The sequence below is a fragment of the Dermochelys coriacea genome, chromosome 14 (genome assembly GCF_009764565.3).
Source record: "Dermochelys coriacea isolate rDerCor1 chromosome 14, rDerCor1.pri.v4, whole genome shotgun sequence".
Lineage (NCBI taxonomy): Eukaryota > Metazoa > Chordata > Testudines > Dermochelyidae > Dermochelys > Dermochelys coriacea.
The window spans coordinates 28,020,525-28,047,476 of NC_050081.1; the positions used below are offsets into that span (position 1 = coordinate 28,020,525).

Here is a 26,952-nt window from a genome sequence, read left to right on the forward strand (position 1 = left end):
TCTATCACAAGTGTACATGTACAAGCATTTTTGTCATACCCTGCCTTTGGCTTAATACCGTTGAGTTTTTGGCATTTTAGGGTTAACTGTGGTTTCCATTTGCAGGATAAAGTTTTTCCCTTCCTCCCTGTCCTAGAGGGTCAAAATCTGAGCTCTCTTGTGTAACAGAATCCATTGGCTGGCTAGGTGTGTCCTCTCTGCTAATAGCTATGGGCAAGTCTTTCTCCCCCTGTCAGTCAGATAATTTGCATGAACACAGACACTAGCCTGTTTTCCAGTTTTCAGATTCTTAACCATTACCAATTTGAAGGCTGGACACTGTTTTAAAGAGATAACATTCATTTTCACTAGCATGTTAGACTCAAGGTTCTTTGTCCTTCCATTACCAACCTCTGCTTCCACATGGAATCAGAAGTTAAGTCACTAAGAGACTACAAAATATATCCAAAGTGTCAAGGGGTGAGAGTTTGCTGGCCATCCCCTGTATTCTTGAGAAATTAACTGCACGCTGTCATGCTCTGCAGACTCAGCTACCCAGTCTTCCTTCTGAATCTGAGACACAGACTGTTCACTTAAAGAGTCAACAAGGGGTATGTCTACACTATGAAATTAGGTCGAATTTATAGAAGTCGGTTTTGTAGAAAGCGTTTTTATACAGTCGAGTGTGTGTGTTCCCACACAAATGCTCTAAGTGCATGTAGTCGGCAGACTGTGTCCACAGTACCGAGGCAACAGTTGACTTCCAGAGCTTTGCACTGTGGGTAGCTATCCCACAGTTCCTGCAGTCTCCACCGCCCATTTGAATTCTGGGTAGAAATCCCAGTGCCTGATGGGGCTAAAACATTGTCGCGGGTAGTTCTGGGTACATATCTTCAGGACCCCGTTCCCTCCCTCCCTCGGTAAAAGCAAGGGCAAACAATTGTTTTGCACCTTTTTTCTTGAGTTACCTGTGCAGATGCTATACCACGGCAAGCATGGAGCCCGCTCAGCTAACCATCACCATATGTCTCCTGGGTGCTGGCGGACATGGTACTGCAATGCTACACAGCAGCAGTTTATTGCCTTTTGGCAGCAGACAGTGCAGTATGACTGGTAGCCGTCATTGATGTAGTCCTGGGTGCTCTTTTAACCGGGCTCCTAGGCAAACATGGGAGTGACTCAGCCAGGTCATTTCCCTTGTTTTGTCTCATGACAATTGAGTCCTACTGGCAGTGCACTGTCTTTTAATTTGCAGCCAGCAGAAGACGATGGCTAATAGTCATACTGCACTGTCTTCTGCCGAGCACCCAGGAGGTGACGATGGCTAGCGGTCGTACTGCACAGTCTGCTGCCAGCATGATGTATAAAGATAGATGAAGTGGCTCAAAACAAGAAATAGACCAGATTTGGTTTGTATTCATTTTCTCTTCCCTCCCTCTGTGAAATTGACGGCCTGCTAAACCCAGTTTTGAGTTCTACCCTTGAGGCGGCCATTCAGTTTCTCGCAAAGCCACCCCCTTTGTTGATTTTAATTCCCTGTAAGACAACCCTGTAAGCCATGTTGTCAGTCGCCCCTCCCTCTGTCAGGGCAACAGCAGACAATTGTTCTGCGCCTTTTTTCTGTGCAGACACCATATCACGGCAAGCATGGAGCCCGCTCAGATCACTTTGGCAATTAGGAGCACATTAAACACCACACGCATTATCCAGCAGTATATGCAGCACCAGAACTTGGCAAAGTGAAACCGGGTGAGTAGGCGACATCAGCGCAGTGACGAGAGTGATGAGGACATGCACACAGACTTCTCTCAAAGCACGGGCCCTGCCAATGTGGGCATCATGGTGCTAATTCAGGTTCATGCGGTGGAACACCAATTCTGGGCTCGGGAAACAAGCACAGACTGGTGGGACCGTATAATGTTGTGGGTCTGGGATGATTCCCAGTGGCTGCGAAACTTTCGCATGTGTAAGGGCACTTTCATGGAACTTTGTGACTTGCTTTCCCCTGCCCTGATGTGCAAGAATACCAAGATGAGAGCAGTCCTCACAGTTGAGAAGCGAGCGGCACTAGCCCTGTGGAAGATTGCAATGCCAGACAGCTACCGGTCAGTCGGGAATCAATTTGGAGTGGGCAAATCTACTGTGGGGGCTGTTGTGATGCAAGATCTGCTGATATCAAGGTTAGTGACCCTGGGAAATGTGCAGGTCATAGTGGATGGCTTTGCTGCAATGGGATTCCCTAACTGTGGTGAGGCCATAGATGGAACCCATATCCCTATCTTGGCACCGGAGCACCAAGCCAGTGAGTACATAAACCGCAAGGGGTACTTTTCAATAGTGCTGCAAGCACTGGTGGATCACAAGGGACGTTTCACCAACATCAACGTGGGATGGCCGGGAAAGGTACATGATGCTCGCATCTTCAGGAACTCTGGTCTGTTTCAAAAGCTGCAGGAATGGACTTTCTACCCAGACCAGAAAATAACTGTTGGGATGTTGAAATGCCTATAGTTATCCTTGGGGGACCCAGCCTACCCCTTAATGCCGTGGCTCATGAAGCCATACATAGGCAGCCTGGAGAGTAGTCAGGAGCTGTTCAACTACAGGCTAAGCAAGTGCAGAATGGTGGTAGAATATGCCTTTGGACGTTTAAAAGCGTGCTGGTGCAGTTTACTGACTCAGTTAGACCTCAGCGAAACCAATATTCCCACTGTTATTACTGCTTGCTGTGTGCTCCACAATATCTGTGAGAGTAAGGGGGAAGACGTTTATGGCAGGGTGGGAGGTTGAGGCAAATCGCCTGGCTGCTGGTTACACACAGCCAGACACCAGGGCAGTTAGAAGAGCACAGGAGGGTGCGGTGCGCATCACAGAAGCTTTGAAAACCAGTTTCATGACTGGCCAGGCTACAGTGTGAAAGTTCTGTTTGTTTCTCCTTGATGAAATCCCCCGCCCCTTGGTTCACTCTACTTCCCGGTAAGCTAACCACCCTCCCCACTTCCCTTTGATCACCACTTGCAGAGGCAATAAAGTCATTGTTGCTTCACATTCATGCATTCTTTATTAATTCATCACACAAATAGGGGGATAATTACGAAGGTAGCCCAGGAGGGGTGGTGGAGGAGGGAAGGACAAGGCCACACAGCACTTTAAAAGTTTAAAACTTATTGAATGCCAGCTTTCTGTTACTTGGGCAATCCTCTGGGGTGGAGTGGCTGGGTGGCCGGAGGCCCCCCCACCGTGTTCTTGGGCGTCTGGGTGAGGAGGCTATGGAACTTGGGGAGGAGGGCGGTTGGTTACACAGGGGCTGTAGCGGCGGTCTGTGCTCCTGCTGCCTTTCCTGCAGCTCAACCATACGCTGGAGCATATTAGTTTGATCCTCCAGCAGCCTCAGCAATGAATCCTGCCTCCTCTAATCACGCTGCCGCCACCTTTCAGCTTCAGCCCTCTCTTCAGCCCGCCACTTACTCTCTTCAGCCTGCCACCTCTCCTCCCGGTCATTTTGTGCTTTCCTGCACTCTGACATTGTCTGCCTCCATGCATTTGTCTGTGCTCTGTCAGTGTGGGAGGACAGCATGAGCTCAGAGAACATTTCATCGCAAGTGCGTTTTTTTTTGCCTTCTAATCTTCGCTAGCCTCTGGGAAGGAGAAGATCCTGTGATCCTTGAAACACATGCAGCTGGTGGAGAAAAAGAAAAGGGACAGTGGTATTTGAAAAGACACATTTTATAGAACAATGGGTACACTCTTTCACAGTAAACCTTGCTGTTAACATTACATACATAGCACATGTGCTTTCGTTACAAGGTCGCATTTTGCCTCCCCCCACCGCGTGGCTAACAGCGGGGAACATTTCTGTTCAGCCATAGGCAAACAGCCCAGCAGGAACGGGCACCTCTGAATGTCCCCTTAAGAAAAGCACCCTTTTTTAACCAGGTGACCATGAATGATATCACTCTCCTGAGGATAACACAGAGAGATAAAGAACGGATATTGTTTGAATGCCAGCAAACCTACACTGCAATGCTTTGTTCTACAATGATTCCCGGGTACATGCTACTGGTCTGGAGTGGTAAAGTGTTCTACCATGGTGGATGGAATAAGGCTGCCCTCCCCAGAAACCTTTTGCAAAGGTTTTGGGAGTATATCCAGGAGAGCCACGAATGCCAGGGCAAATTAATCATTAAACATGCTGGCTTTTAAAACTTTTATAGTATTTTAAAAGGTACACTCACCAGAGGTCCCTTCTCTGCCTGGTGGGTCCGGGAGGCAGCCTTGGGTGGGTTCGGGGGGTACTGGCTCCAGGTCCAGGGTGAGAAACAGTTCCTGGCTGTCGGGAAAACCAGTTTCTCCGCTTGTTTGCTGTGAGCTATCTTCCTCATCCCCAAAACCTGCTTCCGTGTTGCCTCCATCTCCATTGAAGGAATCAAACAACATGGCTGGGGTAGTGGTGGCTGAACCCCCTAAAATGGCATGCAGCTCATCATCGAAGCGGCATGTTTGGGGCTCTGACCTGGAGCGGCCGTTCGCCTCTCTGGTTTTCTGGTAGGCTTGCTCAGCTCCTTAAGTTTCATGTGGCACTGCTTCGGGTCCCTGTTATGGCCTCTGTCCTTCATGCCCTGGGAGATTTTCACAAATGTTTTGGCATTTCGAAAACTGGAATATAGTTCTAATAGCACGGATTCCTCTCCCCATACAGCGATCAGATCCCGTACCTCCCATTCGGTCCATGCTGGAGCTCTTTTGCGATTTTGGGACTCCATCATGGTCACCTCTGCTGATGAGCTCTGCATGGTCACCTGCAGCTTGCCACACTGGCCAAACAGGAAATTGAAATTCAAAAGTTCGCGGGCCTTTTCCTATCTACCTGGTCAGTGCATCTGAGTTGAGAGAGCTGTCCAGAGCGGTCACAATGGAGCACTCTGGGATAGCTCCCAGAGGCCAATACCGTCTAATTGCGTCCACAGTACCTCAAATTCAACCCAGCAAAACTGATTTCAGTGCTAATTCCCTTGTCAGGGGTGGAGTAAGGAAATCGATTTTAAGAGCCCTTTAAGTCGAAAAAAGGGCTTCGTCATGTGGACAGGTGCAGGGTTACATCGATTTAACACTACTAAATTCAACCTCAACGCCTAGTGTAGACCAGGGCAAGGAGACATTCCTGTCCCAACAACATTGTCTCCCCAACAAACTGGTCAAGCACAGCCACTTGGTTGTCATAGGGATGCTCAAATTCCCTGACAATTTTCATTCCATCTGACACCTTCTCTAAGTTATTCATACTGGATCTTTCTAAAGTGAAGTCAGTGGATCCACTTTCAACAGAAAAATTCTGACTGTTAGGAACTGAAACAAATCTCTCAATAGATAAACTGTTGCCTTCTACAGACAGAAATTCATCCTGATCTACCTCAATTAATTCACTTCCACTCCTCTCAGCTACAGCAAACTGCTTGCAAAAACAACCATAAGGGTTCTACTCCTTAGGAGCCTCTTTAAGCAACAATTCATCTTTATCCTGCTCCACAGAAGCATTGGTCTGCTGAGCCACCACCAACTCCTTCTGAGTTTCAGTTACACCCAGAATCATCTATGGTCCATTAGGAGGATTTTTACACAAAACCCTTTCAGGCAAGCTGCTAAACTCATAGGTGCCAAGTTTCTAATCTGCCAATGGGTGCTCTCCGCCAGCTCTGCTGAGGCCCTGCCCTCACATCACCCCTTCCCCCAAGGTCCCTCCTCACCCTGCTTCTTCCCACCCCCGCCCTGCTTCTTCCCCGCTTCTTTCTGCCCCCACTCTGCCCCTGTCCCACCCTGTTCGACTCCCTCCCCCAAGCACACTGCACCCTCGCTCTTCCCCTTTTCCCCCAGCAACTCCAGACACTGCAAAACAGCTGATCCATGGCAGGTGGTAGACACTGGGAGGGAGGGGAGGTGATGAACAGTGGGACCCACTGGCGGGCAGGAGGCGCTGGGGGGAGGGAGGCATTGATAAGGGGGCTGCTCAGTGCCCATAGTTTTTTCCTGTGGGTGCTCCAGCCCCGGAGCATCCACGGAGTTGGTATGTATGGCTAGACTCCATACTTAAAAGGTTAGAGGCATTCTCCTCCCCTTTGCCACCCTTCTTGTTGGCAATATACAGGTTACCAGGCTCACCACACACAAGCTTAGGTATCATTCCCTCCTTGTTACAAGTTTCCACACTGACAGAGGGTAACACAGTCAAATCATCTTCTTGCTGTCCTTGTGCCTTGGCCATGATATCAACCTGGTTGAGTTGTCATACCTTTACTCAGCAACACACCAGCAACAGGCAAAATAGAAATACTAGAATTGCCTGGTCCCTGGGACTTTGTTATGACAGTAACTGGAGGCAACCTAGTTACAATGTCAATCTTCCTAGCATACACAAACTTAGGAACATTTCCTTCCTGAGCTTTAGTTAAATCCAGAACTAACTCTGAGGCAACTAATAAATTTTCAACCATCATAGTTTGACAGGCTTCTGTCTACTTAACAGACAAAGAGCTAGAGACACTCTCTTTTGCAGTAGACACATTGCTATTCTTAACAGACAAACAATTAGAGATATCCTTTCCTTTGTCCCAGCACCCATGGCTGATTTCAGACATATACTTAGAAAGTGGAATAGCTTCCTTAACAGGCAAATTGCCACACCCAACAGATAACTGCTATTCTCCACAGATAGTGGCTCATTATACTGAGCTTCTTTAAGCAAATCCTTTCTACCTTGTTCAGGCTTACTTTCACTAGCTTTACTTGCCAACAATCCATCAACCACAAAAAAAATCTACCCGTTTCTTCCTCAATTAGGGCTTTATCCTGACCATCAAATTTAATCTGCTCTAGAGAAATATTTTCCTGATCAATGAGTTCTCTCTGTGCTTCATCTAATTCCAGATTCACTTCTGAGATACTAGACAGACATTCAGAAATTTCATTCACACAAACTGCATTTCTGCTCAGACACAGCTATTTTCCACCTTCCCAAGGTTAGAGACAACCTCTCCCTGGTCATAGCATAATTGGTTAAACATAGACAACTTCTTGGAGTCATACAGCCCCCCTTCACAAATCTCCCTGTTAGTTACAGATAACACAGAAGAGTCACATTCATTCTCGCTTTGGACTGGGTTATGACATCAACCTGATTAAACATATCTGTCATGTCATAATCAAATATATCAACATTGTTATGAACTGGACTTCCAAGATGATACAGTTTCTGCTGTTCTTCCATTGTTTTTTTGATTTGGAGCTTAAGTCTGGCAACTTCTGTCTTAGCTTGCAGAAGTTCCATTTGTCTTTGGTGAGCTTGTTTGTCTCTCTCCTCAGCTTGCTTGGCTGTCTCTTCAGCTTCTTTTTCCAGCTGGGCCAAGACTTAGAATCATAGAAGATTAGGGTTGGAAGAGACTTCAGGAGGTCATCCAGTCCAACTCCCTGCTCAAAGCAGGGCCAACCCCAACTAAATCATCCCAGACAGGGATTTGTCAAGCCGGCTGTGATGTTCCTCTCTGGTGTTATCTGGACCAGTGATCTGCTAGGTCACTCCGATCCTTGACTCTGGGAGTCAGCCTTACCCTGCTCCGCTGTGAGAACTCCCACTCCTGGGCTTTTCACACACAGCCTCTAGCATATAAAATGTCTGGATTATGCAGCCGAATGACAATAGCCAATATCTCCAGTTCCAGACACAACCCTAGGAACCTCCATCTTGCCATGTCCAGTTATGCCCGCTGGATGCTGTAAGCTTATATGAGTTCATCAATTTAACAAAGAAATTTATATGTACCAGGCTTGTTATCCCAAGGGAAGTCTCTTACATGCTTCAAACCAAATGCACTGCCTCAGGTAGAATAAACAAACAGATTTATTAACTATTGTAGCGATGCTCTATTCACCCTGTGGTGCCTCCTGCTGGTTAACCTGGGAATTAGCTCTTCTTCCAGCTCCAGAGCGCCCTCTGCTGGCCGGTGTCTTGCCTTTCGCTGGCCTCATGTCCCTCCCAGACCCCAATGCCCCTTTGCCTAGGGGTTCTGCCCCAGCAGTACCCCTACAGCTGTCTGGGTCTCCCTTCCCTGGGAAACCCCCAACCCTTTACCCCCATCTCGCCTCAGTCTATGGCCACTGCCAGTCATCAACTAGCCCCCTTCCCTGGGGCAGACTGCAGTGTAAATGCCACTCATAATAGGCAAGAGGGATTTGGACCTGCTGCCCTTACCTAAACCCCGGACTGCACCTCTGCAGCCCCAGTGCCTTCTTTCGGCCTTTCTCAAGGCCTGCAGCCTGGGAAGTTGCCTGGCTGGAGCTCCCCAGCCTCTCTACCCTTTCCCCAGCCCTGATCCACTCAGGCACCCTATTGCTCTCAGGCATCCAAGCCCTTCTCTCTCGCAAGCTAAAGAGAGACTGACTTAGCTCCTGCCTAGCAGCCCCTTTATAGGGCCAGCTGAGGCCTGATTGAGGCATGGTCCCACCTGTGGCTATTTCCCCCAATCAGCCTATTTTTACTAGTTCCCTGCTGTAGCCCACTCTCAGAGTTGTTTTAAGCCCCTCAGGGCAGGAGCGGGATTACTGCACCGCTACAACTACAAAGATAGATTTGAAGTGATTATACGTCAAAGCATAACAAGTCAGATTTGGTCAGATGAAATAAAAGCAAAACACATTCTAAGATGATCTTAACACTTCCAATGCCCTTACAAACTTAGATGCTTCTCACCACAGGCTAGTTGGTTGCCCTTCAGCTAGGCTCTCGCCTTTGATCAGCGCTTCAGTAGCTTGGTGGTGATGTCTATAGATGGAGGTGGAAGAGAGAGGAAGAGCATGGCAAATGTCTCTCCCTTTTATCATGTCCTTTCTTCCCTTTTGGCTTCCCCCTGCTCACTTCAGAGTGAGGTGAGCATTACCTCATCGCAGTCCCAAACTGACCAAAGGAAGCGGGGTGACTCACTCGAAAGACCAACAGATCCTTTGTTGTTGCCTAGGCCAGTGTCCTTTGTTCCTGTGAGGCTGGGCTGGGTTTGTCCCATACATGCCCTGATGAAGTGTGAACTGCCCCTCTGCTTCTGGAGAGTTTTTGCCTGGGCTTGCTTTAAGCCATGAGGACACATTTTCAGCCTCATAACTATATATAAAATTACAATTTATAACATTACTATAACCACAATTACTATAACATTACCATAACAACAATGCTCAGTACATCATGAGTCTTCCGAAGACACCCGACATGACAAACTTTGCATTAGATACCACACAATCATATTATAGGGATGAACAGGGGGTTCTGAGGTTCCCCCGAGGTACAGAATGTCACACCGGCCTTAAAAACCTCTAAGGGTGGAGATTCCACCACCTCCCTAGGTAACCCATTCCAGTGCTTCACTACCCTCCTAGTGAAATAGTTTTTCTAATATCGAACCTAGACCTCCTCCACTGCAACTTAAGACCATTGTGCCTTGTTCTGTCATCTGCCACCACTGAGAACAGCCTAGTTCTATCCTCTTTGGAACCCCCCTTCAGGTATTGAAGGCTACTATCAAATCCCCCCTCACTCTTCTCTTCTGCAGACTAAATAAGCCCAGTTCCCTCAGCCTCTCCTCATAAGTCATGTGCGCCAGCCTCCCACTGAGTGCAGCTCACCTCCTCCCCATACTGTGCTGCCCAGTGCAGCAGTCTGTGAACTGACATTGTCTGTGAAGACTGAGGCAAAAAAAAAGAAGTCAGTTCTTCAGCTTTTTCTACATCATCTGTCACTAGGTTGCTTCCTCCATTCAGTAAGGGTCCCACACTTTCCCTGACATTCTTCTTGTTGCTAACATACCTATAGAAACCCTTATTGTTACCCTTCACATCCCTTGCTAGCTGCAACTCCAACTGTGCTTTGGCCTTCCTGATCACACCTCTGCATGCTCAAGCAATACCCCTGGCCCTCCCTAGTCATCTGTCCAAGTTTCCACGTTTTGTAATCTTCTTTTTTGTGTTTAAACTCACAGAAGGTTTCTCTGTTAAGGCAAGCTAGTCGCCTGCCATATTTGCTATTCTTTCTGCACATTGGGATGGTTTATTCCTGTACCCTCAATAAGGCTTCTTTAAAGTACAGCCAGCTCCCCTCATATTAGCCTCCCAGGTGATCCTGCCCATCAGTTCTCTGTGGGAGTCAAAGTCTGATTTTCTGAAGTCCAGGGTCCATATTCTGCTGCTCACCTTTCTTCCTTTTGTCAAGATCCTGTACATAACAGTCTCATGGTCACTGCTAACCAGATTGCCACCCACTTCTACTTCCCCTACAATTTCTTCCCTGTTTGTGAGCAGCAAGTCAAGAGGGGCATGGCCCCCAGTTGGTTTCTTCAACACTTGCACCAGGAAGTTGTCCCCAGCACTCTCTAAAAATGTCCTGGATTGTCTGTGCACTGCTGTATTGCTTTCCCAAAAGATGTCAAGGTGATTGAAGTCCCCCATTAGAACCAGGGCCAGTGATCTGGAAACTTCCATTAGTTGTCTGAAGAAAGCCTCGTCCACCTCATCTCCCTGGTCTGGTGGTCTATAGCAGATGCCCACCACGTCATCACCTTTGTTGCTCCCACCTCTAAACTTAACCCAAAGACTCTCAACAGGCTTTTCTACAGTTTCATACTGGAGTTCTCAGCAATCATACTGCTGTTTTACATACAGTGCAACTCCTCCATCTTTTCTCCCACATCTGTCCTTCCTGAACAGTTTATACCCATCCATGACAATGCTTCAGGCATGTGAGTTACCCTACCAAGTCTCTGTTATTCCAATCACATCATAATTTCTTGACTGTGCCAGGAATTCCAATTCTTCCTGCTTGTTTTCAAGGCTTGTACAGTCACCTAAGATAACTAGCCAATTGCCCTACTTTCTCAGTATGAATCAGGAGGCCTCCCCTGTTGCACCCTCCTACTTGTGTTTCCTTCTGGTATTCCACTTCCCCACTTACCCCTGGGCTTGGGTCACCATCCCCTGGCAAACCCAGTTTAAAGCCCTCCTCACTAGGTTAGGAAGTCTGCCTGCGAATATGCTCTTCCCTCGCTTCATTAAGTGGATCCCATCTCTTCCTAGCAATCCTTTTTCCCGGAACAATATCCCATGGTCAAAGAATCCAAAGCCCTCTCTCCGACACCAGCTGCGTAACGCATTTACCACCACAATTTGATGGTCCCTACCTGGGCCTTTTCCTTCAACAGGGAGGATGGATGAGAACATGACTTGCACCTCAAACTCCTTTATCCTTCTTCCCAGAGCCATGTAGTCTGCAGTGACCCACTCAGGGTCAATCTTGGCAGTATTATTGGTGCCCATGTGGAGAAGTAGGAAGGGGTTGCAGTCTGAGGGCTTGATCAGTCTCAGAAGACACTCTGTCACATCCTGAATTCTAGCTCCAGGCAAGCAGCACACTTCTTGAGTCTCCCAGCCTGGACGGCAGATGTATGATCTGTCCCACTTAGGAGGGAATCCCCGACCACCAGCACCAGTGTCCTCCTCTTGGGAGTGGTGGTCGTGGAAACCCCATCCCTAGGACAATGCATCCCATGCTTTCCAGTCAATGGGGTTTCCTTCTGATGCCTTCCCTCAGATAACTCTTCCATACCATTCCCTGCCATAGTACCTGTGCACAGAGCCTGAAAATGGTTTCCTACCTCTATCTGCATTGTGGGTAGATGGGTTCTCCTCTTTATTCTTCTGGAGGTCACATGCTGCCAATTTTCTTCCCTGTTCTGCACTGCCCTCTTTAATTCTTCAGCATGCTGTGTCTGCAGTACCAAACGCTGACTTCTATCCAGAAAGTCTTCATTTTCTTTGATGCAATTTTTTTTCCACCCACTGCTAAAGGATCCCCCCCAGCCTAAGAGGGGGGTTCACAGATCCTGGAAAACCAAATAATTAAGGGGGACAACTAATGAACAACAAGGACAGGAGTGTGGTCAAAGGGTCAAACGAAGGGAACCAGACAGGGACACTGGGCAGAGAACCCCGGACAGTACCCACTGCTCCTCAAAGGCATCAGGGGAGTCAGTGGACACCGCCCAGAGGAACTCTGCCCAGAGGAGTGAATGGACAGAGGATTGGAAATAGGCTCCACAGTCACAGGAGAGACTCCATTGGCCAACCTCCCCACCCTGGTTTTATAGATGGCCACTTTAGCCAGGGCTTCTTTGATGCAATGCAGGGTTGATTCTTGGATCTCTAGTCCTTTACCCTTCTCTTCCAATATGAAGACCAGCTTGCAGTTTGTACGGACGAAGTCACTTCTATCTTCTGGGGGAAAGATAAACATGGCACATCCTGTGCAGGTCACAACAGCTGATTATTCACTATCCATAATATCTTCCTTCTAAGAGCCTCTTCAGAAGTTTTACTTATTGCTCACAGAAGCCTGAAACGCAAAAACAGTCTGTGGGAACTCCCCCCAGGTGAACTCTCAAGCAAACTCCCTCTGTTTGTCTGTCCTCTGTTCACCTCATATGAAGATCTGCCAGTCTTTGTTCATATTCAAGACACAGCCTCTCTCTTGGGGCTGGCGGTTTGATTGCTTCTGCTGATGCCTTGCAGTGCCCCTGGTCACTGATCTTTAACTTTTAAAATTCTCAAAATGAAATTTCAAACGTTAATAATGTGGGGTTCTGATCCAAAGCTTAATTGACCTGGTTATGTGGATTCTAGCAAGACTATGCCACTGTCACCGTGACTCTGTGGGTCACAACTGATCATACCAAATTCAGGACTAGCTTCTGGGGAAAGGGACAGATACAAAACTGGTGGTTATTCTTTCACAAGATATACCAAACCAGCAACAAAAGTAAATTTCTGTCTCACTACACTGGCTGACAAGAAGTCAGAAAAGCAGTCTCCTTAGTTATTCCAGTCCTGGATTCAACACCCAGACACTAGATTTAATAAGTGGTAATTTAAAACCAACTTAATCAAACAAAAGGGTTCTTCTGATCCCAAAAGACCAGCTACATATCCAGGTCAATATAAAACTCAGATCTTACCCAATAATCATGCTGTTGCCAATCCTTTAGTAGATAATATCTAAAGATTTATTATAAAAAGAAAGAAAGACAGGTGAGAGTTAAAAGTGGTTAAAAGAATCAAATACATACAATAATTGCAAAGTTCTTGGTTCAGGCTTGTAGCAGTGATGGAATAAACTGCTGGCTTGTTAAGTCTCTGGTTGCTTCCAAATAATTGAAAGGTCCTTAGTCCTTTGGTTAGAATGCTCCCATTAGTACAAGTCCATGGTCCAGAAGTTTGAGCAGGAAAGAGGCAAAATGGAGGTGTTTCCAGGGCCTTTTATAGCTTCCGCCAAGTGAAGTGAACCCATTGTTCTCACTGTGGAAAATTACAGGTAACAAGATGGTGTTTGGAGTCACATGGGCAAGTCACATGTCCATGCATGCTTTACGTAGTCATAGTAGAAGCCATTACCCATACTCTAGTTAGAATATTCACAGGAAAGTCCATTAAGTGTAGATAGGTATCTTCCATGGTCCATTGTGACCTAGGTGTTCTTCTTTGATGAGCTATTTATCTTGAATAGTCCCTTCAAGGTGTGCAGGCTAATTAGCTTGTGGGTGCTACCACATAAGCAAACATTTAAAATACAGGTACACAGTTAATATTCATAACTTTAGATACAAAAATGATACATGTATACTAAATAGCAGGATCATATTCAGCAAATCATAACTTTTCTATTGACACCTTACTTGACATACTTTCTACAAGATTTATTGCTATTATGTAACAGTGGTAGCAACAATCAACATGGTCATATTTAAATCAGATAACATCATACCACCCAGTGCTGGGGTCAGGGGTGCTGCAGACATGCCATCTGCCCCGCACTGTGAGGTTGGGGTCAGGGGCTCTGAGACTGTACCTCCCGCCCTGCACTCTGGGGCTGGGGTTGGGGGGTCAGCGATGGCTCAGGACTGTGGTGGATGGTGGGGGGGGTGTGCTCTGGGCTTCACTGACAGGGAAGGAGGTGGAGGGGTGGGGCATTGGGTGGAAAGAGAGGAGCCAGGGCTAGCCTCCCCCAATAGTGGGTTCACCTGCCATCCATGTCCGCACTGTTTTGTGTCCTTCTCTCTTCCCCTCTCTGTGCTTCTGGCTCTTCCTGCCCTTTACTACCCCTTTGCTCTGCTTAGGACTCACCAGTCACTAATATTTCTGTGGCTCCCCCCATGTGCAGAGCATGGCACAGAGCAACCAGGAGACACAGATACATCTCTAGATACTCATGAGCTAAACAGACCCTTTGTGCACCTGCAGGGTTATTGTGTTTACTCACTAATATCCCTCTAGCCCCTCAGCACAGGGCATGTCACAGACAGAGGCAGACATGGCTCAGGGAGCTCACAGACTGGGGGCACTAAACCATGTTTAAATGTTCCCTGGCACAGAGGGAGGGTTCGGGCTCCCTGGGAAGAGGGTTTTGAGGAGGGGCATGAAGGAGAAGAGGAGGGTGGAAGTTCCAGGGGACCAGGTTCCAGGCAGATGAGAAGGGTGTGGCAGGGGAAACATGTGGCTGGGGTGAAGTGACCACGTGGGGAAAGGAAGAGAAAAGATGCCTGGGTTCTTTCCATGAGTGGGTCCCACTCACCCAGCCTGGGCCCATCGCTCACACAGGCCTGGGGCTGGGCTCTCGCTCCCCTTCCCCGGCCCAGCTACCGAACCCCTTCCCCAGCCCTCCCCACCCCTCCCTCCATCGCGCTGGAGCCAGGTTCCAGGCAAAGACAAAGGACTTGGGGGTGGGAGGAGCCTTGTGGCCATGGTGGAACAAACACACAGGCAGAGACTCCCCCAGGGCAGGAAATGCCAGGCCCCATCACATTCACTGGACTCCCGGGCTTGGCTTTTCTCTGGGGGTCGCATAACTCAATAAATGGCCCTGAGCAGTCCTGGGAATCCCTTGAGCCCCCGCCCCCTGCTGCACAGACACAGCCCCCCACAGCTGGACGGGTAATGCTGGGTGGGGCCCTGTCAGGAGTAGATACAGGTGTCTGTCTCCCTGGTCACTGTGTGTAACAGGAAGAGAATTCAGTTCAATGGGCCTCAAGCACACGCTGATGGACTGTAGGGAATTGGGGGCTGAGTTGCCAAGTGCTCCCTAGAGAAATGCTGTCCAATCAGGGGCAGCAACTTCATCCCCTGAATCAGCCAACCCCCTCCCAATGTCCCATGTATGGACATGTCCTCCCAGCTCAGCAGTATTGTGGGCTATGGCTGAATCAGGTCAGTGCCTTTCCAAGAGATGTGGAACCCCTCAGCTCATGGCTCTCTGCATTCAGACGGGGCTGGGTGGGAGCATTTCTCTGACTGTTCTTCACACTCGTTTTATAAACAATTGTACTGGGAACATTTGCAGTGTGAGAGGCACCCTGTACCCCTCTGCCCCTGCACTCCTAAAGCCAAGCAACCTGCACTCCCCTCTGCATCTTCACCCCCCACAGCCTGACAGCCTCCACCCACTCTGCCCCTGCACCCCCATCAGCCCTTCCAGCCTGTCCCCCACCCCTTCTCTGCCCCCTCTTCTTCTCCAGCTCACAGGCCCGGTGCTGGGAAACGAGAGGGGAAGCTGCTGGGGGAAGGCAGGTGATGCCCTTTAGATCATCCCCAATGGGAACAGTTTGTGCAAGATTATAATTTAGCCAGGCTCCCTCGGAAGGGTTAGTATGATGAGGACAGGAATTTGGAGAGGTGCCAGGATGCAGGGTGGAGAACACAGGGTAGCTGGGCACAGCAGCTCACCACAGATGCTCGCTGGTTTGTATTATTAAAAGTTTTATTCCTGCCTCATTCACCAATTTATGTTTTAAAGAACTCCATGATCATTACATACCTCATGGGAACAGCCCCGGGGGCTGGTCAACACTGGGAGGGGACAGTCTCTGCCCTGGGTGTCACTGTCAGGGATAGAGATTCCCTACGGCCCTAGCTGGGATTATCTCTGGGCATAAACGGGCAGATTATCAGGGGAGCCGCATTTTTACCCCTAGCATTGAGACCAGGACAGAAATAAGGGTGGAGTGTCCCGGAGAAGGTGCCAGCGAAAGTGAAGAGATGGGACCTGTCAGTCACATTGTAAAATGAGACCTCACCCGCCTCATAGTCGAGGAAAATCCCCACGCGGCTGGGCCTGATGCTCATGGGGAGGGAAGTTCGGGAGGAGGTGAGGACCTTGTATTCCCCATCCCACAGCCACATGGCCCAGTATCCATTCTCAGTTGTGAGTATGACCCACCCCTTCCTGCTCACAGATTCTCTACAAACCCCCAGCATCCAGTCAGTCATGTCTCCCACCTCCACCTCCCAATAACATCTCCCGCCTGTGAACCCCTCAGCACCCAGAACACAGTGACAACAATCAAATCTCTCGGGATTGTCTGGTAGATCCTGTCTTGTGTCTCCGTATCTCACATGTTTCCGATCCTCAGACAGGAGAAGGTTGGGATGAGCGGTGTCTGGATCCAGAGTCACGTCCACTGGGGAGAGAGTCACAGAGTCAGTGCTGGGGGCAGGGGTTGGTCACTGGCATCAAAGGGAAATCAACCTGTGTCCTCATTAATCGCTGTGCCTGGGGGTTGTTGCCCATTAAGGGGCATCAGGACTCTGTCTGCCCATGAGAGTACTTGAGGGGAATGACAGGAGGGACGGTGGGAAGTTGTCAATGGAGGTGTGGGAGGGGAGAGGTCAGCAGTAGAGAGATGGGGAGGAGACAGGTTGGTGCTGGGAGAAGAAAGGGCCAAGGGGAGGGGCAGAAGGGACAAAGGGGGGGCAGGCACAAGGGCATTGGGGGGGCAAGAGAAGGAGTGGGCACCAGGAGGACAGAGGAGGGGGGTGAAGGGAAGGGCAGGTTCCAGGGAGGGGTGGGCACCATGGAGGACAGTCCCTAGAGTCACAGGGAAGCAAGGGAAGGAGTGAGAAGAGATGTGTGAAGGAATGCGGGGGCTCTAACAGGCAGGGAAAATGAGGAGAGGGGTGGGCTCCAGGGGGGGCAGAGGGGAGTTGAGGAGAGAGACAAGTGTCAGGGGGTGGGGAATGAGGAGTGGAGTAGGTGCCAGGAGCATGAGGGGGAAGGGAATGGGCAAGCACCAGGGGGGCAGAGTGAGGCAGGAGCCCAGGGCATAGGGGGTGGCTAGGGCATGGTTTGTCACTGGAGGGCAAAGCTGGGTGAGGAGAGGGGCAGGTGTCAAGGGGACAGAGTGGGGTGATGGGAGGAACTGGTGCCAGCTGGCTAAGGAGGAAGAGTAGGGGCAAACACTAGGGGATAGAGGGTGGGTGAGGGGATGGGGCTGGTGCCTAGGGGGAGAGGGGAGAGGTGAGCACCAGGGGCCAAAGGGGGGCAAAAGAAGTGGCAGGCAGTTGGACACAGAGGTGGGGGAGAGGGAAGGGGGTTGCACCAGGAAACACAAGGGCATGAGGGGCATGCGCCAGGGGACTAGAGGGGCACAAGGGAAGGGACACAGATGACCAGGGGACAAAGGGGGTGAGGCATGCATCAGAGGGGCATGGGAGAGAGTTGGCAGGGGTGGGTACCAAGAGGGAGATGTGGGAGGGAAGGGACAGACCCAGGGGGCAACAAGGGAGCGAGAGAATTGGCAGCCATTAAGAGAAGGATGGTAGTGGTGGATACCACGGGCACATAGTGGGGGATTGCAAGGGAAGGAGTAGGCACTCCCTCCCAGACCCCTAACCCATCTGCCCCAGGTCAGAATACCCTCCCATACCCAAACTCCTTCCTAGAGCTCACACCCTGAGCCCCCACCAACACCCCAACACCCTGCCCCAGCCCTGAGCCCCCTCCCACACCCAAACTCCCTCCCGGAGCCCACACCCCAAACCCCCTCCCATGCTCCAACCCCCTGCTCCAGGCTCAGCTCAGAATCCCCTCTCACACTCCCAACCCCTCGGTTCCACTGTTTGCTATCACTTATAATGACTTAAAATCTATCTTTCTGTAGTTTATAAACCTGCTTTATGTTTTCTTTTAACCAGTGCATTTAGAGTGAAGCGTTGGGAACAGGTCAGTGTCAACCCCACACACACTGGCCGGGCAGCCCTGCCCCAGGGGGTGCAGCTGGGACTCTCCATGCCGGCTGGCTCCACAGGCACCACCTTCCAGCCAGGAAAAGCCCACAGCCAGCTCCTCCCATCACCCGGCCCAGCCCCTCCCCCAGGGCATAGCCAGGGTGTCTAGGCTGAGCTCACTTGGCAAGGCAGTGGAGGGATGGGCAGTAGGGGATGCTGGGAGGTTTAACTGGTTACTGTGGGGAATAGGGACTGTTGCTAATAATGTCATGGGGAGGGGAGGGGAGGGGAGGGGAGAGGGCATTTCCCCACTTGCTGTCCCCTCCATCTGGGATAAGCTGCACTGGGTGCCAGTCCCAGTTCACAGCTGCACAGAGCATCTGCACTAGGGTTTTGCATTGGGACATCTACATGGCGGAGACACCACTGTGCCAGGGGCTGTAACCCCTCCCGTCCCTGGGGTTATGGTTCAGTAATTACAGGGGCATTGGAGCAGGGGAGCTGGACTCTGAGACTCCCAGGCAGGGCCCAATCCACTGGACTGGAGATTCATTTTCACTCTGACACTCTGGCCCAGTGCCTAAGGCAGTATTTACACACACTGGGACCTCTTCAGCAGGAGAGATTGAGGGAGCCCCATAACAGACACCCCGGAGCCCAGTGGTTCGAGTCCTCACCTGAGGGGGGAGACCCACATTCCAATTCCTTCCCCACATCACATGGGATGATTAAACCGAGGGCTCCCAGCTGAGGGCCCAGCCACTGGGCTAAAGGCTAGAAGGGAAACATTGGCACCTTTTTCTGTTCATTTAAACTATTCAGCAAACTCAACATGGAGTTGGGAATAGTTTCAATCAATTGGAAATATAATTTTTCAACCACTAAACTCTGGAGACTCTTCAGGTTTGTCTACATAGTCCCTAGCAATGAGTCTCTCAGCCAGGTCAACAGATTGAATGGCTCCTGCTACAGCACTAAAAATAGCCATGTAGATGTTTGGGTTCAGGCTGGATTTTGGGCTCTGAAGCCCAGGGAGCAGGGGGTCCTTCAAATCCCAAGCTACAACCTGAGACACAGCATCTACACAGCTGTTTTTAACGAAGATGTGCAAACCCCACGAGCCCATGTCTGTCACCCCGGCTCTGAGACTCGCTGCCATGGGCATGTTTAAATATGATATTTTTCCCAAAGCCAAACACTCAATTTTCTCTGTGGACCCAGCCAGATTGGCCTGAAAAGTCCAGAGTTTTCTTCCCAGGATGGAGAGCACTAAGGAGACATTGCAGGAGGGAAGTAGTTTAATGTCACAGGTAGAGGGGGGATGATCAGGGTTAACATGGGAAGTGTTGTCACGGGGGGCCCCTGAGTAAACGCTAGCCTCATATGCTGCTAATGCTTTTGTAGGTAGTGGAAAGAATGTAGGGAAGGGGTAAAGGTATGAATGCAGACTGAAAGGTTCCTTTGCAGGGTGCAAAAGGCTGGGAAGGGGGAGGAAAGAAGAAAAGAACGGGTTAACTTGATGTTCCAGCTAAATCCAAAGATAAGAAGCTGACTCCAGCCCAAGGCCAGTTGCTACCTGCCAAGACAGAAGGGGGGAAGTCCACCCCCCCCCAGCCGTGAGAAAGGAGAGTTGTAGAAAGAAATGCTGTGGCCACGAAAAGGAGCAAGATGGTGAAGGCCAGCAAGGAACAAAAATAACTATCTCACAGCCCTGAAACCAATGTGTTTTGGGAAAGCTGAAGAAGCCACGGAAGGTCAGTTTGTACTGGTACACAGAGTATGGGGAACAAAGGTCTCTGAAGGAGACGCCCCCAAGAGACCCCAGGACTTAAAACTCTCCCAGGAGCTAAGGCAAATCCGAGATCAACAGCAGACCCTTGGCAACCCGTGCACGGGACAAGAATTCCTGTCCACCCCTCACACTCTTCTGCTTATGTTACACCCAGGCTTGGGTGTGAATATGAAAGTGGGTTAGGGCTTGGGGCACTAACGCTTTCTTCCTTCCTCTGAGTGACGTGGGGAACCCCCTCAGCATTCTCCGCTGTTATTTTATTATTTTAATTCAATATATTAAATTTAATTAAAATTTATAATTTTAATTTCAATAAAGCTTTAAAACTCAGTTGCTTGATGTGCTCTTCCCCGCTAACGATCCTGTGGCCTCAGCCTGATCACCTGACGCTTCAGGCAGATTGGTAACAGAAATCTGTCACAGCATCTCCCAGCCTTAGCCCTGGAGTCACAACCAGACTCCATAATAACAACCCCCCTTGCCCTCCCCTTTGTCAGCAGAGTGTGTGAGTCCCCTCCAGGGAGATCTCTGACCCATGGCACTGACACGCTGCCCAGTTACTCGTCAGGGCTCATGTGCTCCTCAAACCGCTGCTCCAGGCTGGGGCTGCCCAGACACTCCCCACAGAGTTTACAGGCTCCACAAGCCCCTACAGGAAGAGGTTTTTCTGGGACCCTGAGCTCTGACAGCATTTCTGCTCCTGGCCCTGCCATGGTGACAGGCTTCACCTGCTGTGAGAGCCTGGTCTGCCCCCACAGAGCATGCGGGGACATTGTCTGTGTCCATGTCTCCTTCAACCCATTCCTGGGATGGAGAACAGCAGCTGCTGGGCCCCTCCCTTCACCTCCCAGGGCAGAGAAGCAAGAGCCTTCAGCCTCCTGGGCAGTGGGGCCTCCCAGCACAGATTCCTGGGTCAGCGTGAAAGTGTCTCCACCCAAAGAGCTCTGCACATCTGGCAAATACCCAGATGTGCCCCTGGGATGAGGGGTCAGGGCTGGTACTCACCCCCTCCCACCCTAGGAGGAGAGGGGGCCTTGGAGCTGCCCATGCTGCTTTCAGCCTGGGTGCAGCCAGCTTGACAGGTGACAGAGCCAGTGTCCTGAGCTGTCAGAGCCGTCACTGATGGGGCAGGAGCATTGTGGGATAGCACTGGGTGCTGTACGCACTTCTGGGGCTGTTATGCCAGCGACCTTGGTGCAGACTGGCTCGGTGCAGGGCCTTACAGCAACCAGCATTGCTCCAGTCCAGTCTGAGCCACACAGTGGCTGTGACATTTCTGTGCTGCTGGGAGCATGTGTGTGTGGGTGTGAGGGGTGGGACAGGCTGGATTTCCCTGCTGCAGACAAACAGGGTGACGTGGCCAGAGTACCTGCAGAGCCTGCTCCACTTGTGAGCGCCCCAGGGACTGGCTATATGAGAAACGTGCACTGAATTAATTAATCACTTTGAAAACCAATGTAATGATCCTGGAGCAAACCCTGCTGTGACTCTCCAAGCTCTATGTCGACGGGGATGATCAGTTTTAACTGTATGTGGGTCAGGAACTGTCCTGAACTGAGTGAACCTCAGTCACTCCCAGAGCAAAGTCTGAGTGTCATGGGGTCTGGCTCTTTGGCAGGTGCCTGTGAGGGAGAACGAGCCAACCCAGACTCACTTGGGAGTAATTAAATCCTGTTTGACTGGTTGGCAGCTCTCCTAGGGGTCCGCTGAAGGGGTTCCTCTTGAGAGGAAGCTTTGGGTGAAAGGGGTTCCCAGGAGAGCTCATCAGACCAAGGGGCCTGGGTGCTTCTGCACAGAGGGGCTCCCCTAAGGGAGAGAAGCTTCCAGGGATAACAACGACAGCCACAGTAGCAGCAGCAGGACAGAAGCCTTGGGAGTTGTTCCTGGCTAGAGGCAGTGGTTGCAGGCAGGAGTAGTGGAAGCACCCTAAAAGTGGGGTGCCACAAGTGCCTGAAATATAGGCCTGCCTCTACTGCACACCGCCCCCTGAGGCACCACCCCCACACCGCCCCTTCCCCCAAGACCCCACTCTCTGCTCCCTCTTCTCTGCTCCCTCCCCTCATCTCTCAACCTTACAGGGGGTAAAAAGTGGGGGAATCACCCCTTGGCTCCCCCTGTTCCAGCACCCCTGGCTGCAAATGAGGCTGCAGGGTATAAAGATACAGTCTGACCTGACCCCAGTTCTGGGAAGAAGGGCTGAGGGCTCCTGATTCCACGAGGGAGTTGGAACCAAGCCCAGCTCCAGGAAGGAGGTCTGAGGACTTCTGACTTGAGGAGAGTGAGAAGTTTGAATGAGAGCCAGGGACTGGAGCAGAGAGAAGGAAAAGCTTTTATTTTGGGGTTTACTTGGACTCAAAGTGGACCCCAGCAGGAGACTTTTGTCTCAGACCTTTTAGACTACAATGAGTAATCTGAGTGCTAAAAAGAGTAAACTTAGGCAGGGACACTTTTATAGGGACACCCTGAGCCAGTTGATGGGGGTGCTGAAAGGCACTACCTTATAAGAACATGGTATCAGGAGTGAAATCCAAGATCCCATCCCACCAAGGAGGGATGGCAGAGCAGCCTGGTGCAGACCCCTTCCATGATGGTGGTGGAACATTCATTCTCTGAAGCTGGTGTTTGGAGGCCCAGCAACAACCATGGAAGTTCCAACTCCTAGTTTTGGAAGTGCCCCGACAGAAAGTGATGCATCAAGGAGATCCGGTGACTTGAAAGAATCGACCACCACAGACAATGACAGAGAAGAAGACATAGGACTGGTCTAATGCTGTAACCATGGGCAAGATGGGAAAACAAGATGGGGCTACCCCCCAAGAACAAGGACGGGTGAGACTAGCCTGGTTTCTAGAACACTCAGAGAATAGGGAAGTTCCAGGTTATTAAAGATACTATTCTGTGGGGATGTCAGGCCCAGGCTACAGTTGAAGCAGAGGACTGTGGGAACCCCATTTTGGGCCAGGAAGAGTGACCCTCCAATGTTAATTTCTTTCAAGTGTGGGGAAAGGGGGCACATAAAAAGGTGCTTCCCTACAAGAATGTTGGATTTTGGACAGAGGGATGTCACTATGGGGCAGTAAGAGTTTCTAGTAGTGGGCAAAATGGACAGCTAAGAAAGCAAGCCCTGGGGTATAAGCTTCAGGGGGTGAGTCCAGTTGTATATTTCACACGTCCCTCTGCTTACTGGGGATGCCTTAATCTCGCACTCAGAGTTAAAACATCGGAATTTGTGGAGTTTGAGTAGGTTCCTCCAGTAGCCTGAAAGGACTCCATTAGAAAACAGTCCAACCAGCAGCTTGAGTGCACAGCAGGATCTCTGAGACGCAGGAGCCGTGAGAAAAGCTAAATGTGATTTAAGCATTCTGAGAGATTCTGTCCTGAGAGATGTGTGCAACAAGAGCTCTGAAAGGGTTATTGAACAGGTCTGTAATTTGCAGGCCCAGGTGCGTTTTTTTTACTGAAACTGGTCAAGCAACAGGAGCAAGTCCAGTGACCAGAAGACAGGCAGAAGGAGCTATTCACAGATCAGGAGAGAAGCCACCTGGCTGTGACTAAGGATAGCAAACAAGTCAAGGCATTCAGAAAGGAGTTTGGTAGAAGAAATTCTGCTTTAGCTTCCAAGAAGCTCAGCAATTGAAGCCCAAAGGCTGAGGACTTGCAGGAGCTAATGGAGATGCACTCCACAAGGGACTGGATCTCAGCCCAAGCCATCCAGCAGAGCAGGAGCTGGCCTGTCTCAGTACTGGAAGGCAACCAGGGAACAGCAATGTTTGTTGCAGAAGGAGCTGGCTAAGCCCCAGAACCAGCTTAAGATCAAGTGTGGAATGAAGCCCAACTCTGAAAGGAATATGAAGTAGGAGAGCGCAGAAGCTGTGGTGACAGCCTTGTGGAAAGAGCTGAAATTATGCCAGAGAGAGAAGGGGTGGCTTCTCCAGAAAATGGATCAGCTGGGCAGTGAAGTATACCAGTCAGCTGGAGACAAGAACAATGCTGTGGTGGGTGTAGAAGTACAGGACCATTGGATGGAAGATGGGCTGTCTGAGGTGGAGATTCCTCCTGCTGAAGGGAAAAGCCACCATGTCAATGACAGAAAAACAAGAGGAAGCTGAAATAAGAAGGGAAGAGACAGGGACCTCTCCCTTCGAGAGGCCTGAACGAGCAACTCAAAGCCCCAACCAGAGCTGGGCTAAAAAGAAATCCATCCTAAAGGAAATGCTGTCCCCCCAGGAGAGGAGCAGAAAGTGATTTTCCAGCTGATAAAATTGCACACAGTCATGCAGGTAGAAGAGGATCTGAAATGGGCTCCCAGAGCTCCTTTGCTGCAGGCTGCACGAAAAAAAGATGTGTCCACAGTAATTAGAGGCACTAACAAGGAGCTAGTCTGAATGAAAGATGACCTTAACTCCAAAGGGTGCATGTATGAATGTATCCTGGGGGCTGCTGTTGGAGAGACCGTGAGGCTGCCTGATACTGGCTACCAATTGTAATGGAATGCTAAATTGTATTATATTGTTCAGCTGCTAAGTGGCCCTGTGTGTAACATTTATCAGCGATACCTTGTAGTGCATTAAAGGATCTTATACTGAAGACATCTGGAGTGTAACTGAATCAGAAGGAAGTTCTGTAGCCAGCCCATATTTGGTACAGAAGCATGACATGGTGTCAGAAATAAATTAGTACAAGAGGCCAGCAGAAACAGAAGGAACAAAGCAACAGGGGTGTCAGAGAGATCGAAAAAAGCAATAAAGGTTGAAGGATCTCATCAACATGCCACTTTTCAATGCCCCAGAGAACTTGAGCTTTGACAAATCTTCACAATGGACAGACTAGAAGTGTATTTTTCAAGGTTTCTCATTGCAAACGAGCTCCACAAGGGAACTGGAGATATACAGGTATCTTTTTTAATTTATACTATGGGGAAGTAGGCAAAGCATATCTTTAAATACTTTGACTTTATCAAAGACAGTCACAAAGAAAAATATGCTTTAAGAAAGAGCTTGTTTCAAGAACCAGGGGGAAATGTTGAATGTTTTATTAGAGTTCTACATACATTGGTTGAAAACTGTGATTTTGAAACTGCAAAACATGAAAATGTCAGAGACAGGCTGGTTATTGGGTTAACAGATAAAAAACTTTCACAACAGCTACAATTGAAGAGAGATTTAACTCTAGCCACAGCTATATAGAAAAACTTGAAAAACCTGAAACTAGCTGAGAAGGTGTAAACAGATACTTGAGTGCTAAAAGTCATTATCACAAAACCCCTGAGGCAAGGAGAGAGAACTTTCAGTTAAGGGGGACCTAACAGCCTAGCAGCAGGGCAGAACAGAGCATGGAGACCTCCTGCTCCTCCTCCAGCTCAGAGAGCTTGACTGGCCTTGGCTTCAGGGCTGCTGCTATGCCAGGCTGCCAGTCACAGTGTGGTCCTCTCCATTTGTCCCCATGCACAACACTAGTCAATTCTCCTCCCCAGCCACATGTAAAGGAAACCCATCCCAGTAGCTCTCACTTACCAGTGAATCTCTTCAGCATTTCCCTCATGTCAAGGTGGACTTTATACACATTCTTCAGGGCAGGAGAAACAGCTCCTGGTTGCTGGAGTGTCACGTTCTCATTCCTGTGAAGAAAATGTCTCATTATCACTCGGCTGCTCTGCACCCTCATCGCTCAAGCCAATAGAAGGAGAAATGGAAATGGGAACAGACCTGATCAATGTGCTTTTCATATCCTGAGAGGAAACAGAGAGACAGGGAACTGGGTTAACACCACGTGCAAAAATACTGAGTGACTTTCCATTCTCTATCAGATTTAATTCACAACATTTAACACATCAGGGCCAGCCCCTTCTGTGCAGGACATTCAACAGTGATCACTGATTTCAGGTGTTCCATCTCCCTGGCTCTGACTCTCAGAGGAGCTGAGTGTCATGTGACAATGGCACAGACTGGAAGAATGCAATGCTCTGAACAAGGACTGTTGTTAGAATAAAGACAGCAGGGTCATCCCTAACACTCCTCTGTCCGGCTTCCTGCTACAGATCTAAGGAGACAGTGCATATAGGGTGACCAGATGATCTGATTTTACAGGGACAGTCCCAATTTTGGGGTCTTTTTCTTATATAGGCTCCTATTACCCCCCACCCCCATCCCGATTTTTCACATTTGCTGTCTGGTCACCCTAAGTGCACAGATCCTCACTCTGAGCAGCTGCAGCTCCCATTGCTTCAGCTGGCTTGTGGGTGCTCAGCACTTCCCAATACTGTATCAGGCTCCAGGTGTCTCAGGCTGGCACTCAGAGATGAGGCCCCCAGCATCAATGGTCAGTGATGAGAGTCTTGGCCCTTTCATTTCATTAATTTGAGAGTCCACTTTGGCTCGTGGTTCCCCCTCTGGGCCCTCCCTCATCACCCCATGGGTCAAAGTCCCTACTCATCACCCACATGGGGCCAGGTTTCAGCAGTCAAAGCAGGAACCATGTCAGCCTCTTGCTCCTTCTGTTCCACCCATTAGACAGGCAAAGGCCCTGCTGTGTCTGCATTTCCCTGTATCATAGACTGCATGTGTCGGCGCTGATAGGGCTCATACCTGGGCTTCTGTTTGTGTCGGAAAACTGTCAGATCAGGCACTGGAAATAGGATTTGCCACTAATTCCTGGGATCTAGTCACTGACCAGAGAGTTTAATGCTGCAGGGAGGGATGGGAAGGTTGTTAACAGTCTCACCTTCAGCAGCTCAATGGCTGGTTGCTGACACTTCTCCTCCAGCTCCATGATGAGATTGATCAGAGCGGCACTCTGCTCTGAGAGTTTTGTTATATTGTCCTGCAGCCTCTGCAGAATCTCCCTCTCCTCCTCCGCCAGTCTCCGCAGAAGCAGCTGCTCCTCCTCATTCAGAAACTGATGCAGTTTCTTAAATTCACTTGTGATTGACCGTCTCCAATTCTCCATGTCGTCCTTTAGTAAAAAATGGAGACGGAACAAACCCCAGGAGCCAGAGATAGGCACATACTGTGCTGAGTCTGCCTCATGGATCAGGGCTGCTAGTCATGGGCTGCAGGGATCACAAACCACATGAATTTTCTGAGTAATGCATTATGGGAAGG

At 49.7% G+C, this 26,952-nt stretch overlaps 1 protein-coding gene across 1 annotated transcript in view; it reads right to left on the reverse strand.

Annotated features, from left to right (window-relative positions):
- Positions 1 to 15,963: 15,963 nt before the first annotated feature.
- The window catches only part of LOC119842761 (zinc finger protein 436-like), a 380,355-nt gene continuing 369,366 nt past the window's right edge, over positions 15,964 to 26,952 (reverse strand). Inside the window, exons 7-10 of the mRNA XM_043496654.1 lie at positions 26,573 to 26,803; positions 25,558 to 25,580; positions 25,366 to 25,469; positions 15,964 to 16,514 (exon numbers count right to left, since the gene is read on the reverse strand). Coding sequence (XP_043352589.1) covers positions 15,964 to 16,514; positions 25,366 to 25,469; positions 25,558 to 25,580; positions 26,573 to 26,803 — 909 coding nt within the window. The remainder of the gene's footprint in view (positions 16,515 to 25,365; positions 25,470 to 25,557; positions 25,581 to 26,572; positions 26,804 to 26,952) is intronic.